The sequence below is a fragment of the Myotis brandtii genome, unplaced genomic scaffold (assembly GCF_000412655.1).
Source record: "Myotis brandtii unplaced genomic scaffold, ASM41265v1 scaffold61, whole genome shotgun sequence".
NCBI lineage: Eukaryota > Metazoa > Chordata > Mammalia > Chiroptera > Vespertilionidae > Myotis > Myotis brandtii.
Window position 1 is genome coordinate 3,226,749 of NW_005370318.1, and position 16,725 is coordinate 3,243,473.

Here is a 16,725-nt window from a genome sequence, read left to right on the forward strand (position 1 = left end):
CTATATAATAAAAGCCTAATATGCAAATTGTTCGACCAGGAGTTCAACCGCTCACTATGACGTGCGCTGACCACCAGGGGGCGGCACGGAACATGGCGGGTGTCAGTGACACTGCACTGGAAGCAGGCAACAGTGCAGGCACTGCCGGCCCCAATGGGCCCCAATGAGAGTGGGACTGTGGTAGGATGGTGGAGGTGAGCGGGTGGCGCCAGCCAAGGCAGGTGCGAGCAGGGGGCCTAATCACCCTGACCCTGCCAATGGCCCCACAGACGGTGACCAGCGGTTGGGGGGGGGGGGGAGTGACACTGCACTGGAAGCAGGCAACAGTGCAGGCACTGCCGGCCCCAATGGGCCCCAATGAGAGTGGGACTGTGGTAGGATGGTGGAGGTGAGCGGGTGGCGCCAGCCAAGGCAGGTGCGAGCAGGGGGCCTAATCACCCTGACCCTGCCAATGGCCCCACAGACGGTGACCAGCGGTTGGGGGGGGGGGGGCCCAGCTCCCAGGCGCTGAGGGAGCTGGGCTGGGGGGCCTGGCCCTGATCAATCGTCCTGCAGGCAGGATGGTGGAGCAGGTGAAGGGGCAGCACCAGGCAATGGTGGGGTGCCAGGCAGGGCTGCGAGGCTGGGGGTGTGAGCTGGGGCTCAATCCCTGCAGGCCACCCTGAGGACCCTCACCCCTGCACGAATTTGTGCACTGGGCCTCTAGTACTATTATAAGCTTCTTGTATTGTACATGAAGTTGCATAATATCACTTAAAGGTAGATTGTAACTTTAAAGACATATAAAGCCTAAAGTAATCACTAAAATATAAAAAGTTATAGACAGTAAACCAATGAAGGAGATTAAAAAGCAAAGCGTCCCTGATTTACCCAAAAGAAGGTAGAAAAAGAGGAAAAAGCAAACAACAGGTAGGACAACTAGGAAACAAATGGTAAGATTATAGCCTTAAACCTAACCAAATCAATATTCCCATTAAACATAAATGGTTTAAATATTCCAATTAAAAAGCAGAGATTGCCCGACCACGTGGCTCGGTGGTTGAGCGTCAACCTATGAACTAGGAGGTCAAGGTTCAATTTCTGGTCAGGGTTGTGGGCGTGCCAGAAGCAGCCAATCAATGATTCTCTCTCATCACATATATGCTTCTATCTCCCTATCCCTTCCTCTCTGAAATCAATGAAATCAATAAAGATATTTTTTTTAAAAGCAGAGATTGTAAAATTAGATAAAAAAGCAAAACCAAACTATACACTGCCTATAAAAATACACTTAAAAATAAAAATGCAAATAGGCTAAAAGTAAAAGGTTGGAAAAAGATATATTGTGCTAATATTGGTCAAAAGAAAGTGGGATTGACTATATTAACATCAAAGTAGATTTCAGAGCAAAGACTATTACCAGTGATAAATTGATCCAACGGGCAATATGTACCTAACAGAGTTCCAAAATACATACAGCAAAAACAAAACTGCAAGGAAAATTATACAAATCTATAATTATAGTTGAAGATTTCAATACCCCTCTTTTAATTGATACAACAAGCAGGCATAAAAATTAGTGAAGATATAATAGACTTGAACAATACTATCAACCAACTTAACCTGATTGATATTTATAGAATAGTCCACCCCCAAAGAGCAGAATACCTATACTTTTATGTGTACACTGTACATTTACCAAGATAGACCATATTTTGGGCCATAAAACAAGACTCAATAAATTCAAAAGGTTCAAGTCATACAAAGTCTCTGCCCAAAACAGAATTAATCCATAACAGAAAGATCCCGAAAAAAAAAAAAATCCCCCAATATTTGCAAACTAAATAACACATGAATCAAAAAAGAAATCAGATATTAGAAAGTATCTTGAATTGAGTGACAATGAAAAACAACATATCAGAATTTCTAGAATGTTGCTAAAGCAGTACTTAGGAAGCAATTTATAGCATTGAACATCTATATTAGAGAAAAAAAGAGGCCACAAATAAATTACCTCAGCTTCCACCTTAAGAAATTAGAACAGTGCAAATTAACTGAGTTGGAGGGGATGGGGTATAATAGGCAACTATTGTTTTCATTGCTCTACATTCCTTATCTTGGGAAGTCATTCTTCCCTCATCACCCATTCCAAGTGATTCTGGTGAGGTTGAAATTCACAATAGCCAATGCCCTTGGAGTATGCAGCCCATAATAATACTCTATTCCCTGGGTTTAGTGAGTGGTCCAATATGTGCAAGCAGTAATCCAAGCTGGGCCCACGAGACCTTTCCTGGGATTTATTTATATTAAATACTAGAGCCCTGGTGCACGAAATTCATGCATGGGGTGGTGGTGGTGGTCCCTCAGCCCGGCCTGCACCTGCTCGCAATCCAGGACCCCTCGGGGGATATCCGACTGCCAGTTTAGGCCCAATCCCTGTGGACATCCCTTCACAATCCGGGACCACTGGCTCCCAACCACTCGCCTGCCTGCCTTGCCTGATCGCCCCTAACCACCTTTGCCTTGGCTCCCGCAGCTTTGTCTGAAAGGTCGTTTGGCTGTCTGGTCTAATTAGAATATTATGCTTTTATTATTATAGATACTTAAATAGGGGAGGATATATCTATTTCTAGGCTTTCCAAACTGGCTAATGTAAGCCTAGAGCCATCTGTGCCATGTCCTCCATACCTTCCCCATAGGGAAGAAGGCTCTTGACAATGGGACAGAATGGACCAGAGAGAAGCAGAGTGGAAAAGGGAGAATCCTAAGGCTATCCTTTGAGCCCTTGGATCTATCCAAACCTGAAGCCAAATAATCCATTTACTTGGTGACTTATAAGCCAATGTATTCCCCTTGGGCTTATGCCAATTTGACTTGTTTCTCCTGTTTGCAATTGAAGGAGTCTTACATGACAGATAGGTGAAGTGAGTTGACAGTAAAATATTGGAGCTGGAAATCTAAAATCAGGTCTCACTGCTACCAAAGCTCACAGTTAAATACCATTTCCTACTTGTGGGAACAAAGGGGCAAATACTTGTGATTCAGAATGGAGGGGATGAGCAGATGGGAGAAGCTATGGACTTGCACCAAGTAGGGGAACAACAGTGGCCTTAACTCTAGAAAGCCTGACCTGAGACTGAGCTTTGAGGGAAACCACTCAGCTCCACCCACTTGGAGAAGTTGCCTCACCTCAGACCCCTAACCCTTGCAAGAGTCAAGAAACAGGACAACAGGACAATGGCGTATTTATTTACAATTGGACCAAAAAAAGGCATACAGGCATTTTTAATTAAAAATAATGATGATGATGATTTAAAAAGTCAGAAAAATTGATGATGTTTAAATCCTTTATGAGGAGTACATTTCCCTACTCCCCCCCAAAAGAGAATCTCTTAGGGGAAAAAAAATCCAAGATTTGAATAAACAAGACTCCATTATCATTCTCTACTGCTTGAGTTCCCTTTTCTTCAACCTGATTCTTGGTGGCTGCCACTTGGCACTGTGGAGTCACTGTGAGGCAAGGTTGAGAAGTTCACTGGTTTGATTGGTGGAGCTGGTAGGGGCCGTTATGAGAATAACCTGGGAGGGGGAAGGGGGTAGTGTGTTCCTAGCTTAACCAGCATCCTGAGCTTTGTCTTGTGGTGGGAGTCCCAAAGGGGCTGGAGCAAGGGTGAGTGGCTGTTACTTAAGCCCTAATCCCAGGGTGGGTTTGGTCTCTTGCAATTTAAGAGAAAGTGACATGCAGAGAGTGGGTGGGCAGTGAGGGTGGAGGGAAGACTTGGCCCCAAGAGTGGGTGTTGATAAAAGAGCCAGACCTGCCATGTTAGTTACCTCTAACTTGGGGTAACTGGCTCCTTGCCTATCCCTGGGAATTGGGGAAGAAATGACAGAACTTACCTTCCATTTCCTTTTCACCAGCAGTTTTCTGGGTGTCCCTCAAAGGAGGCAAGAACTCAAATGGGAGGGGGAGGGGAATGGGTTTGGCTAAAAGAGCTGTGCATGGGCGCTAAGGCTGGGGGATGTCAGGGAGGGAATGCCTCTCCCCAGCCATCTAAAGGAAGAGAACTGAAGTCTCCAGGCCTTGTTCTGCTCGAAGTGGGGGAAGAGAGACCCCACCAGCAGCACAGTTTGCAAAGAACAGCAACCCCCTGAGGAAGGGACTGGGGAGAAATCCTAAAGGGTGAAGACCCTCAGCCCAGGCACAGACATGTGGATATACTTGGATTGGCTTTGGAAATACCTGGCCCTGGATCCAGGATTTTGTGGCACAGAAATAGTTCGCTGCAAGTCTCTTCTCTGCTCCAGCAAATTTCCACTGCTCCCTAGTACTTCTGGGGATTTCCTTGTAGCAACCAAGACTGGACTTGCTCCTGGTGACAAGACGGCCCCGAGGCCTGGCTAGAAGCCCTGCCTTGGGCAGCCCCAGGAGAAGGCTGGAGAGGTGAGAAGAGGGAGGGAAAGTGGCTGGTAGAGGCAGGTTGGCACTGAGGATGCATGTCCGGGCTAGAGCTGTGCTTGTCACGGCATCAATGGTGAGGATGGACGGTGAGAGGCTTGGAAACCTCACTGAAGTCCCAGAAGGTCTGGTGTTTCCTTTTCCAGTTAGTCGTGGGGTGGCCAACAGCCCTGAGGAACTGAGGTGGAGACAGTGACCAAAACCCAGTGTCTCGGTGGATTTATCCATGCTGGATCCATTGTTAAAAAAACAAAAAACAAAAAACAAGGAAAAAACCCCTAACCAAAAATAAACCTGAACAGGTCCCAGAGTTTCTGCTGAAGGGAACTTTCTTAGTACTGAAGAAAAAACGACCCACAAAAACGTCATCCCCACAGAATTGGAATAAGATGATGGAGAAAAATGCAAGATTTATCTACAGGTCCTCCCGCCCCCCACGCAGCCCTGGGATCCAGGAACACTGTGCCAGGAGTTACATTCCAAACAAGCAGGAGTTACTTTATTTTGCGTGCCTGCAGTTCCCCACGCAGGGTGGCTTCCTGTCCATGGACGGAGTGGGCATGGCTATGGTCCACCCCCATCAGTCTATCTTCACAGCAGCGTAGATCTTGCGGACAAACATGTAGGCTGCATAGAAGCCGATGGTGCCCGTGAGGAGCCAGAAGGACAGGACCATGAGGGCCGTGTAGCCAAAGTAGAGGAGAGAGGGGATGAACTCGACGATGTCCAGCTGGGGCATGAGCAGGGGAGAAAAGAGAGGGGTGGACACTTAGTGCCAGCCTGCCATAGCCAACTGCCCCCCTCCCCATGATTTCATGGCAAAGCCTGGCAGGAAAAGGGGCTTGCTCCAGAGGGGCAGCAAGGGGCAGACAGGGCCCACAGCCACAGTGAGCCTTCTTCCATACTAGGGCCCGTGCATTGCCTTGGATTCTCACAACCACCATGGTAGGTTATTAGCTCATGTTACAGGTGGGGCACCGAGGGGTTAAACAATACCCACATTTACACAGCCAGGAAGTAGAAGGAACTGGGATTTGAACCTGGGGCTAGAGTGCTAGGAGTCAAAGGCCCAACTCTATCGACCCAAGCCATTTCTGGCTGTGGTAAGAGGGGCTAGGTGTCTCCCAGGGAAAGGCCTAGGAGCTCACTGGAAGACAGGTGTGACTTAGGGGCGAGGACCAGATGCAGTACGAATAGATACAGCCCTGTCACTTCTTTACCCTCCACAGTCCCCAGAACAGCACGGCGAGACTCCTGAATGGCCGGAGTAGCAGACAGGGAATGGGGGAGGAGAGGCGTTTCAGAGTCCCAGCTTAAGGACCAGAGAGCCACCATATGCCTGCCCCAGCCTACAGTCCTCTCTTTCTCAGAACGCTCCTGTCACTTTTTTCAAAAAAAAAATTTTTTTTTATTGATTTCAGAGAAGAGAGGGAGAGATAGAAACATCAATGATGAGAGAGAATCATCCATCGGCTGCCTCCTGCACAACCCCTGGGGATCGAGCTCGAAACCTGGGCATATGCCCTTGACCAGAATTGAACCTGGGACTCTTCAGTCCGCAGGCTGACGCTCTATCCACTGAGCCAAACCACCTAGGGCTACTGTCACTTTTTAACACCTCACAGGGATTTTGGACTCCTCTGTAGAGTTCTGAGGCTTGGGCAGGGAGGCCAAGGATCTGTGTTGTACTGGTATGTACCGTGGTCGGCAAACTGCGGGTCGCGAGCCACATGCGGCTCTTTGGCCCCTTGAGTGTGGCTCTTCCTAAGCCTTAGGAGTACCCTAATTAAGTTAATAACAATGTACCTACCTATATAGTTTAAGTTTAAAAAATTTGGCTCTCAAAAGAAATTTCAATCGTTGTACTGTTGATATTTGGCTCTGTTGACTAATGAGTTTGCCGACTACTGTGCTAGGCCAAGTAGAGCTAATCTGGAACCTTGGTATCAAGATCTGCCCAGATACTAGGTAGGACCTGCGTGGGGCCTGCTCCAGGGCTCATGCACAGACACATGGTCCCAAAATGCCAGGAGCCCAGAAGAAAACAATAAAGTCACTGTTTTGTTTTTGTTTTTCTGTTTTTTAAAGATGTATTTATTGATTTTTTTTTTTTAAGAGAAAGAGGAAGGGAGAGGGAGAGAGAAAGAGAAAGACTGGTGTGAGAGAAACATCCATCAGAATTGAATGGATGACCTTTCAGTGCACGGGACAACACTCAAACAACTGAGCCACACCAGCCAGGGACTGTTTTTTAAAATTTTTTAATCATCTAAGGACATGTTTGGAGAGAGAGAAAGGAAGGGAGGGAGGAAGGGAGAGAGGGAGAGAGAGGGTGAGAGAGAGAGAAACATTAATCAGTTGCCTTCTATATGTGCCCCAACTGGGGATGGAATCGGCAACCCAGGTATGTGCCCTGACCGGGAGCTGAACTGGCAACCTTTCAGTGCTATGCTAAACCAACTGAGCCTCTCTGGCTGGGCATAAGGTCACTGTTTTGAGACCTTCCTGAGGTCAAACATTCTCAAACTGAAGGTGAAGGCCATGTTCTCAGGCTCTACCCCACACCTCTCCTTTTATAGCCTTTCTTGTGGCTGGAGAAAGGATGATGTGAGGTGGGGGCAGGGGACAGGGTAGCGGTAAATCCAGTGGTAAAACCAGGAAAAGGATGAGGCAAATAAGGCAGTACTGGAAGGGTCCTTTGAAATTCAGACAGGCCAAGGCCGTCATTTTACAGACAAGGAAGGCTCTGGGGATGGAGGAGGAGGTTTTTAGAACAGAGAAGAAAGAATGAGGCAGAGGAAGGCAGGAAAGGAGGACAGGAGACTATGATGTGACTCCAGGGGGCCTAGTAGGAGGCTATGATAGTTATGATTTGCTTGCCCAACACTGTCTCCTATCTTCCTTTTGCCCAGTGTTTTGGAGTACCCACTCCTCACTTTGTGGCCCTGTTGGGGCTGTCATTCCTAGTATAAAACCTAAGCTAATCAGAGTAAGCCATCCTATTGGACCTGAGGAACAATAAGGGATGGCATGTAACCTGGGCCAATAACAGTTTTCCCTTAGGGATTGATGATATGATGGTAGAAGACAGACGTTCTTTTAGCTCTAGGGGTGCAAAGCTGAAAAAAAGGAGCCCCTAGGGCTGCCAAGGATCAACTTTCCACTTTGTGGAAAGATCCTGCCAGCAGACTGAAGCCAAGCAAACACCATGTGCCCGAGCCAGGCGAGCCAGGCTCCCTTTCATTCGCCCACACTTTACCTACGTGGCTCACACAGTACAGACGATCCGAGATGCAGACGAAGCCGTGGCCCGTCCTGTCCTTATTGTGAAGGACTGAACCGTAGAGACAGGACCCCTGAGGTCCTAAATTTGGGTGCTAAAGGCTATTTCATCATCTTCTGTTTTTATATTTACTAACTCTTTTCATTAATCCTCTTTATCCTTTCATGTTCTTTTTTTCCCCTAGCTTCTTGAGGTGAATACTGTTATCATCAATGTCTGTTTTTCCTATAAAAAGCATTGGAAGGTGATATATTTCTTTTAAGTACCCCTTCGGCTATATGTCACAGGTTTTTCATGCAATAGTTTCATGGTTATATATTCTGAAAGCTTTCATCTTCCAAACATACAGAACATAGATTCTCTTTCCTAAAAAGATACATGTTCTAGAGCAGAGACAGTTCTATACTGGCATTGGTCCCACTGTTGATGGGAAAGTAAGATTCAGACACTTGAGTTTTTCCCAGCACCCTCTTCTCCACTATCCTGCCCTAAAAGGGCTAAGGGAACTTGTTAACAAAATAAGGGTGGTACCTTGTTAACAAAATAAAAGATGGCATAGACCAGGACGTAGAATGCAGATCCCCCGGAGACTAGGAAATTCCTCCACCACCAGCGGTAATCCTGAGGAGGAAACAGAAGGGTCAGAACTCTTCCCCAAGCTTCACAGTTGCCCAAGGAGCTAAAGACTCTGGGTAAGAACAGTAATATTTGGGGTGATGGGAATGTTTTATATCTTGACTGAAATGGTGGTTTCACAACTGTATGCATTTTCAAAGGCACATTAAAAAGGGTGAAGTTCCTTGTTAATAAAATATACCTTTATTTTAAAAAATCAACAACAACAAAAGAATAGTAATAACAACTAACATGTTGTGAGCAAATGCTCCCCATGTGCCAGGTACAATTCTAAGTGCTACCTGTGAATCAGCCCAGTTAAATCATTGTAGCGGCACTCTGAGTTGGGTGCTACTGCGACCCTTGTTACATTAGGAAAGCACGGAGAGGTTAAGCAACTGCAACCAGAGCTACTAATGGAAGGAGCCCACTGAATAAAGGGAGGCTCAGCGAGAGGAAGTGATATACCAGCCCGAGACCTCATGGCCAGAAGGGGGAACATGGGAAACCCAGACAGCCTCATTGACCCATTCAATGTTGGACCCAGGTTCCCCACCCCCAACTCCTGGCCCCATGCCCCTTACCTCTGCACACAGCTGAAAGTACACCATGACAATGCTGATTTGTGAGCAGGATACCACCAGGATGATGAAGACGAGGAATAGGAAGCCAAAGAGGTAATAGAACTGATTCTCCCAGATTGCCTGCGGACACATCACAGCCGACCTTCAACTAGCCTGCTTCCACCCAGTGGCCCTTTCCCCTGGCTTACCCTGCCTGCTCTCAGGACACTAGCCCTCAGGTAGGACTGGCATACCACTTGTCACCAGGGCAGGAATGGAGATATCATCACAATGCCACCGGGGCCTATGTGCCTGGCACATGGCTCTCACTGGCCCTCCTCCCTGGAGCAGAGGGTGAGCCAGCCTATTCTTAGGGAGTGGCTGGGGCATGGCTGACCCTATGATGGGTGGGCTCTACCCTGAACACTGCAGCTTGTAGAAAGCTGCATCACACCCTTGTCAAAAGTATATAGCAGCCCAGCCGGCATGGCTCAGTGGTTGAGTGTCGACCTATAAACCAGGAGGTCAGCGTTCGATTCCTGGTCAGGGCACATGCCCGGGTTGCGGGCTCAATCCCCAGTGTGGGGCATGCAGAAGGCAGCAATCAATGATTCTTTCTCATCATTGATGTTTCTGTCTCTCTCTCCCTCTCCCTTCCTCTCTGAAATCATTAAAAAAATATTTTTAAAAAAATTACATAGCAGCCACCACCACTCAGGGGGAGCTTACCACATGGCAGGCAAGCTACATGCTTCATGGACATCTCCACATATGTACCTATGAAAGTGTGGACTTTTACAGTTAAAGAAGTCAAGGCTCAGTGAGGCTGGTGATTGGCCCAGGGTCACACAAAGAGAATTGAGGTGGCTGCGCTGGCAGGGAACCCATTCTCTGACCCTTTTCCTAGGTAGGGCTGGGTGAGCAAGGGGATCTCAGCGGGGAGGGGCTGGGCCACTCCAGAGCAGCGAATACTTGTCCAGCACAGACTGGGTGCAAGGCACCCTCTGTGATGGGCACCAAGTTAGGTGAGAGAGATTTCAATGGCTGTGAAGAGATCTACTGCCAATTTTCATTGCACGCCTGGGACAAGAGCAATCGTCATCACAGCCACAGCTACAATTTAACAAGCGTTTCTGACTGTCAAGCACCCTGCCTTTTACAGACATCATATTCCAGCCTCACAATGACCCTGAAAACAGGCCTCATTCCCTCCATTTTCCTGAGTCTTTTGAGTAACTTAGGTAAATCTGCACAGGAACCCAGAAATCAAAGCAGATGCAACAATATTAAAAATAGTGATGACTGACTGCAGTATTACTGAAGCAGTGTCTATTCATTGAACCCTCCCACACTAGACCCTGCACACATGCTGTATCTCATTTGACCTTCCAAGCCATCCTAAGAGGAAGGACTGTTATTCTGTTGGGTGAAAAATGGGGGCTCCAAGAGGTTAAATGGCCCATCTGAAATTTCAGAGGCAGTAAGAGGCAGAGCACCTCAGTGAAGGGGAAGGGACCATGCTAGCGGCGATGAAGGCTATGTGGTGTGGAGGGAAGGGGAGCAGACAGCACTACTCACACTGAAGATGAAGAAAAGTTCGATGAACATGGCACCAAAGGGCAGGATCCCAGCCATGAGAATGCTGCAGCAGAACAGGAGGGTTACCATTGGGAGGAGACCCAGCCACTGGAAGCCCAGGCTCCCTCCCTAGCTAGCCTGACTGAGAAAGCTTGCACGGTGTGGTGGTTCTAATTCTTTCAGCATGCTTCTGTACCATTATAGCCTCTTGAGAGGTAAGCCGGTGGGCATCATTCTCTCTGTTTTATAGATGGGGAAACTGAAGTACAGAGAGGCAGGCTGACTTGCTTAAGGTCCAAGCAATGGCTTTAACCTGTGTCACCGCACCTTTCCACCCCTCCCCAACCTGGTTCCTAGGCCAACACCAAATCTGGTTATAACTCGGTCCTCTTTATCTTAGAGCAAGACTAAGCTTTCATGAAGTCTACTAGGCCCAGCTGAGCTGCAAAACACCAGTCACAGCATCCTTGGGGGGACGCACCTTCTTCCATGTTCTCCTAAGAAGAGCAGTGTTAACCTTACCATTCCTGAAGGCCCCTGCTGGAGACTCACCCCACAAATCGGTTCATGTACCACCGCTGTTCAGGGATCTGCCGGGGAATCTGGTTGGTGCGCACAGGGTTGTCATATGGCTGCTTTCTGAAGCCGAAGTAGTAGCCCAGGTAGACGAGGGGCAGGGAGATCCCGAACCACATGCACAGCAGGGCCACCATAGTGGGGAAGGGCACCTGAGGACACAGCACCATGAGGCCCCTGATGCCCAGGCTGGAGACTGTGCAAAGGGAAGGGGACCTTCTGGGGTCTCAGGGAAGGAGGGTGTGTACAGCAGGGCCACCATCATGGGGAAGGTCCTACAGACACATCCCCACAGGGCTCCTGGCCAGAACCTTCTGAAGCGGACCCCAGCCCTGGGGAAAAGTGGAGTGCACATGGTAAACCACCTGGGCTATGAAGACAGAACCACAGCATCCCAGAGCTCGTCATCCAGAGAGGAAGTGCGGAAAGAACAGGGACCGAGGAAACTGAGGGCATGAAGGGAAGATGAAGAGGCCAGAATGAAGGGACATTATGTGTTTGGTATGTTAAGTGAAGAAAAAAAAGGGGGAGGGACACACTGCACAAATAATAGTGTGTTCCCTATTTTGTCAAAATAAAACCCTGCAATATACTACCAACTAAATGAAGCAGGTTATAAAACTTTATGTCTAGCACCCCATTTTAATAAAAATACCCAATATTTATATGTGTAAGTGCCTAGAAAGACCTATACCAGTGGTTGGCAAACTCATTAGTCAACAGAGCCAAATACCAACAGTACAACGATTGAAATTTCTTTTGAGAGCCAAATTTTTTAAACCTAAACTATATAGGTAGGTACATTGTTATTAACTTAATTAGGGTACTCCTAAGCTGGCCTTTGCTAAAAACGTCCTCAATCTGATTGAGGTACGTTCGCTGAGGTCGACCCCTTCCAACTCTCCCATCCACACTCGTCTTGTATACTTGTTTCAGATAGACGAGTGTAGATGGGAGAGTTGGAAGGGGTCGACCTCAGCGAACGTACCTCAAAACAATGTACCTCCCCCGAGCTGCGTATCCCACGGCCCACAGCCCGCCTGCGCCACATCTCCCGTCGCTCGACCGACAGACACCCCCACTTCTTCTAACACCACTTCTTCAAAATAGACTCGCGCAGGCCGAAAACCGACTTCTGCGCATGGGCCACGAAGTTTCAATCACACTGTACGTGCACGCCCACACATGGTATTTTGTGGAAGAGCCACACTCAAGGGGCCAAAGAGCCGCATGTGGCTCGCGAGCCGCAGTTTGCCGACCACTGACCTATACCAAAAAGTTGTTAGTACTTTCTTGGTTGGGGTATGGAGGATGAAAACGAATTTTTCACTTTCTTCTTTAACCTCTTCTCTAAAGTACTATGTTTTGATAAGAATCATGCAAAAAGAGCCCTGGCTGTTGGGGCTCAGTTGGTTGGGTGTTGTCCCATGCACCAAAAGGTTGCCGGTTCAATTCCCGGTCAGGGCACATAAAATATCTTTTAGTGATTTTTAGAGAGAGAAGAATGGAGAGGGAGAGAAAGAAAGAGAGAGAGAGAGAGACATCCGTGAGAACGAAGCATCAATCGGCTGCCTCCAGCACACCCTCGACCTGGGATCAACCGTGCAACCTGGATATGTGCCCTGACCGGGAATTGAACCGGCAACCTTTTGGTGCATGGGACAACACCCAACCAACTGAGCCCCAACAGCCAGGGCTCTTTTTGCATGATTCTTATCAAAACATAGTACTTTAGAGAAGAGGTTAAAGAAGAAAGTGAAAAATTCGTTTTCATCCTCCATACCCCAACCAAGAAAGTACTAACAACTTTTTGGTATAGGTCAGTGGTCGGCAAACTGCGGCTCGCGAGCCACATGCGGCTCTTTGGCCCCTTGAGTGTGGCTCTTCCACAAAATACCATGTGTGGGCGTGCACGTACAGTGTGATTGAAACTTCGTGGCCCATGCGCAGAAGTCGGTTTTCGGCCTGCGCGAGTCTATTTTGAAGAAGTGGTGTTAGAAGAAGTGGGGGTGTCTGTCGGTCGAGCGACGGGAGATGTGGCGCAGGCGGGCTGTGGGCCGTGGGATACGCAGCTCGGGGGAGGTACATTGTTTTGAGGTACGTTCGCTGAGGTCGACCCCTTCCAACTCTCCCATCCACACTCGTCTTGTATACTTGTTTCAGATAGACGAGTGTAGATGGGAGAGTTGGAAGGGGTCGACCTCAGCGAACGTACCTCAAAACAATGTACCTCCCCCGAGCTGCGTATCCCACGGCCCACAGCCCGCCTGCGCCACATCTCCCGTCGCTCGACCGACAGACACCCCCACTTCTTCTAACACCACTTCTTCAAAATAGACTCGCGCAGGCCGAAAACCGACTTCTGCGCATGGGCCACGAAGTTTCAATCACACTGTACGTGCACGCCCACACATGGTATTTTGTGGAAGAGCCACACTCAAGGGGCCAAAGAGCCGCATGTGGCTCGCGAGCCGCAGTTTGCCGACCACTGACCTATACCAAAAAGTTGTTAGTACTTTCTTGGTTGGGGTATGGAGGATGAAAACGAATTTTTCACTTTCTTCTTTAACCTCTTCTCTAAAGTACTATGTTTTGATAAGAATCATGCAAAAAGAGCCCTGGCTGTTGGGGCTCAGTTGGTTGGGTGTTGTCCCATGCACCAAAAGGTTGCCGGTTCAATTCCCGGTCAGGGCACATATCCAGGTTGCACGGTTGATCCCAGGTCGAGGGTGTGCTGGAGGCAGCCGATTGATGCTTCGTTCTCACGGATGTCTCTCTCTCTCTCTCTTTCTTTCTCTCCCTCTCCATTCTTCTCTCTCTAAAAATCACTAAAAGATATTTTTAAAAAATCAATTTAAAGAAAAAAAAAAGAATCATGCAAAAAGAAATTAATTAATAAAACCACGCCAGGGTACAGTGTCGCTGTCTGGAAGGAAGAGGGGCCAGGTTGGGGAGCTTCATCTAGAGAGCTCCCAGCTGTCCCAGTGGGGCCCCCAGACTACAGGTTCTCAGTCCCTCCATGTCCTCGAGGACTCAACTCAAGAATCATTCCCCCCAAAAGCACTTCCTGATTCCCAGACTAGGCAGGACTCATGTTCAAGTACTTAAAACAGAACTTATTCCAAAGTAAGCATCTTATAAATGTTTGCTATTATTATTTTATAATTTTTAAATTACATTCTTCGATTTTAAATAAATCTAAAAAGAGGGAAAAGACGGAAAAAAAATATAGTAAAGATCTACATAGTATTTATCTCTGGGTGGTTGGATTCTGGGTTATTTCTGACTTCTTTAACTTCCCTGTACTTTCCAAATTTTCTACAATTGAGTGTTTGTAATGAGCAGTTGGTTATTGGGAGAAAATGTTGAAAGAGAGAATGAACACAGGTATAAAAAAGAGGAAGTGAGAGGAAGAGCACCACTGTTCTTCCTGGGTGCTTCCTGGGCTGCTGGAAAGAAACCAGTGCTCCGGCAGCCTGGACTGGAAGCCTCACCCAAGGTCCGTTAGTGAGCACCTGCAGGTGGAGGGGAGGTGGCTCTACCTGCTGTGGCTGAGAGTGCAAATGCCTGCCTACCTCTACCACAGTCCTGCTAATTAATCAAGACCCCATCTTCCAACCCTCAACTGAGTTCACAATCCTACTCAATGAGTCCTGGGCAGCTGCTAGAAACAAGGGGGGCTGGCAGGACCCCCCTCTGAGGATAGAACAACCTGCAGGGGCTGGTACCGAGGAGCAGGCACTCTTGAAGAGCCTTGTTTTGAGACACTGACCTAATAAACTCACACCAAGCAGCCTTCCCTTGGTTGGAACAAAGGGGAATTCCCCAGTTGGCCCCTGGACTATGGACACCTCCCTATAGAGAAGTAAGTTTTGGCCAGCTGTCTGAAAAAGCCCACAGGAAGGCCAGGGCCCAGGCAAGAACATGGGCAGGGCTGGGGAAACCCCAGCTAGCCCTCAGCCCCTAGAGCTGGAAACAGAACTTTGTGAAGACTCAGAAAGGGAAGGGAACAGCAGGAAGTGACCTACAGGAGTAGAGCTGAGCACAGCTGCCCAACCCCCCCTTGCTGGGAGGGCACTTACCGCTCCTGACGAGTGCTTTCCCCAGATGAAGCAATTCAATACGAAACAAATGCCGAAAACCACGCCAGGGTACAGTGTCGCTGTCTGGAAGCAAGAGGGGTCAGGTTGGGGAGCTTCATCTAGAGAGCTCCCAGCTGTCCCAGTGGGGCCCCCAGACTTCAGGTTCTCAGCCCCTCCATGTCCTCTAGGACTCAAGAATCATTCCCCCCAGAAAGCACTTCCTGATTCCCAGACTAGGCAGGACTCATGTTCTTTATCCTCTTAGATTCCTGAACAGCCCCTTCCTTGTCCTCATACCAGTTTGTAATTCCATATTGTTGTAACCTAATCAGTGTCTGCCTACACCGTAGACTGAGGAGGAGTGTGCCCTCCTGTTCACTGATGCAATCCTAGCACTTAGAACACAGCAGCTGCTCAATAAACATTTGTTGAATAAAGACTGAATAGCCCTGGCTCGTTTGGCTCAGTAGATAGTGTTGGTTTGCAGACTGAAGGATCCCAAGTTCGATCCCAGTCAAGGGCACATGCCAGGGTAGCAGGCTTGATCCCCAGTGGGGGGCATGCAGGAGGCAGTCGATCAATGATTCGCTCTCATCAATGATGTTTCTCCCCCCCCCCCAACACCAATTCCTCTTCCTCTCTGAAATCAATAAAAAAATATTGTTAAAAATAAATGAATAAAACTTTTACAAAATGTATATGTCTAGTCCAGCCAGTGTGGTTCAGTGGTTGAGCGCTGACCTATGGACCAGGAGGTCATAGTTTCAGGCTCGATCCCCGGTAGGGGGCGTGCAGGAGGCAGTCAATCGATGTTTCTCTTTCTCCCTTCCCCTCTCTCTAAAAAAAGAACCATGCAAAAAGAAATTAATATATGTCAAGTATTTAAAACAGAACTTATTCCAAAGTAAGCATTTTATAAATGTTTGCTATTATTTTATAATTTTTTAATTATATTCTTTGATTTTAAATAAATCTAAAAAGAGGAAAAAGACTGAAAAAATACATAGTAAAAATCTACATAGTATTTATCTCTGGGTGGTTGGATTCTGGGTTATTTCTGACTTCTTTAACTTCCCTGTACTTTCCAAATTTTCTACAATGGGTGTTTGTAATGAGCAGTTGGTTATTGGGAGAAAAATGTTGAGAGAATGAACACAGGTATAAAAAAGAGGAAGAGCACCACTGTTTTTCCTGGGCAGCTTCCTGGGCTACTGGAAAGAAACCAGTGCACCCCCTCCTGCCCCCCCGGCTTTCTGTGTGATTTCAGAATGCTGGGATTAAAGGCTTCTGAGTTTGACACCAAGGCTCTTCCTGGCCCCCTGAAGGCCTCATTTGCTCTGGAAGAAGGGGCTCAGGGCTCCCTGGGAGATAGAGCTGACTCCTAGGCATCCTTCAATTTCCATGTCCTGGTGGAGGACAGAGAAGGCAGGAGCTTTCCTCACTGAAGGGGAACAAAGGACCAAAGTCTGGAAAACAGACTGATGGTGACAAGGGGCCTGGCTGCTTCTGCCCCTTTGCACCAGTGGGCAGGGTGTATACTACTCCCCGCAGCCCTGACCAGTGTTTGCCCTTAAACTTTTACACTTAGGCTTG

General features: G+C 47.9%; 1 protein-coding gene across 1 annotated transcript in view; it reads right to left on the reverse strand.

Annotated features, from left to right (window-relative positions):
* Positions 1-3,207: 3,207 nt before the first annotated feature.
* TM9SF4 (transmembrane 9 superfamily protein member 4) overlaps positions 3,208-16,725 on the reverse strand; it is a 53,833-nt gene continuing 40,315 nt past the window's right edge. The window contains exons 13-18 of the mRNA XM_005879828.2: positions 15,133-15,216; positions 11,027-11,202; positions 10,475-10,538; positions 8,918-9,037; positions 8,250-8,339; positions 3,208-5,165 (exon numbers count right to left, since the gene is read on the reverse strand). Of these exons, the coding sequence (XP_005879890.1) occupies positions 5,016-5,165; positions 8,250-8,339; positions 8,918-9,037; positions 10,475-10,538; positions 11,027-11,202; positions 15,133-15,216 (684 nt within the window). The 3' untranslated portion in view covers positions 3,208-5,015. The remainder of the gene's footprint in view (positions 5,166-8,249; positions 8,340-8,917; positions 9,038-10,474; positions 10,539-11,026; positions 11,203-15,132; positions 15,217-16,725) is intronic.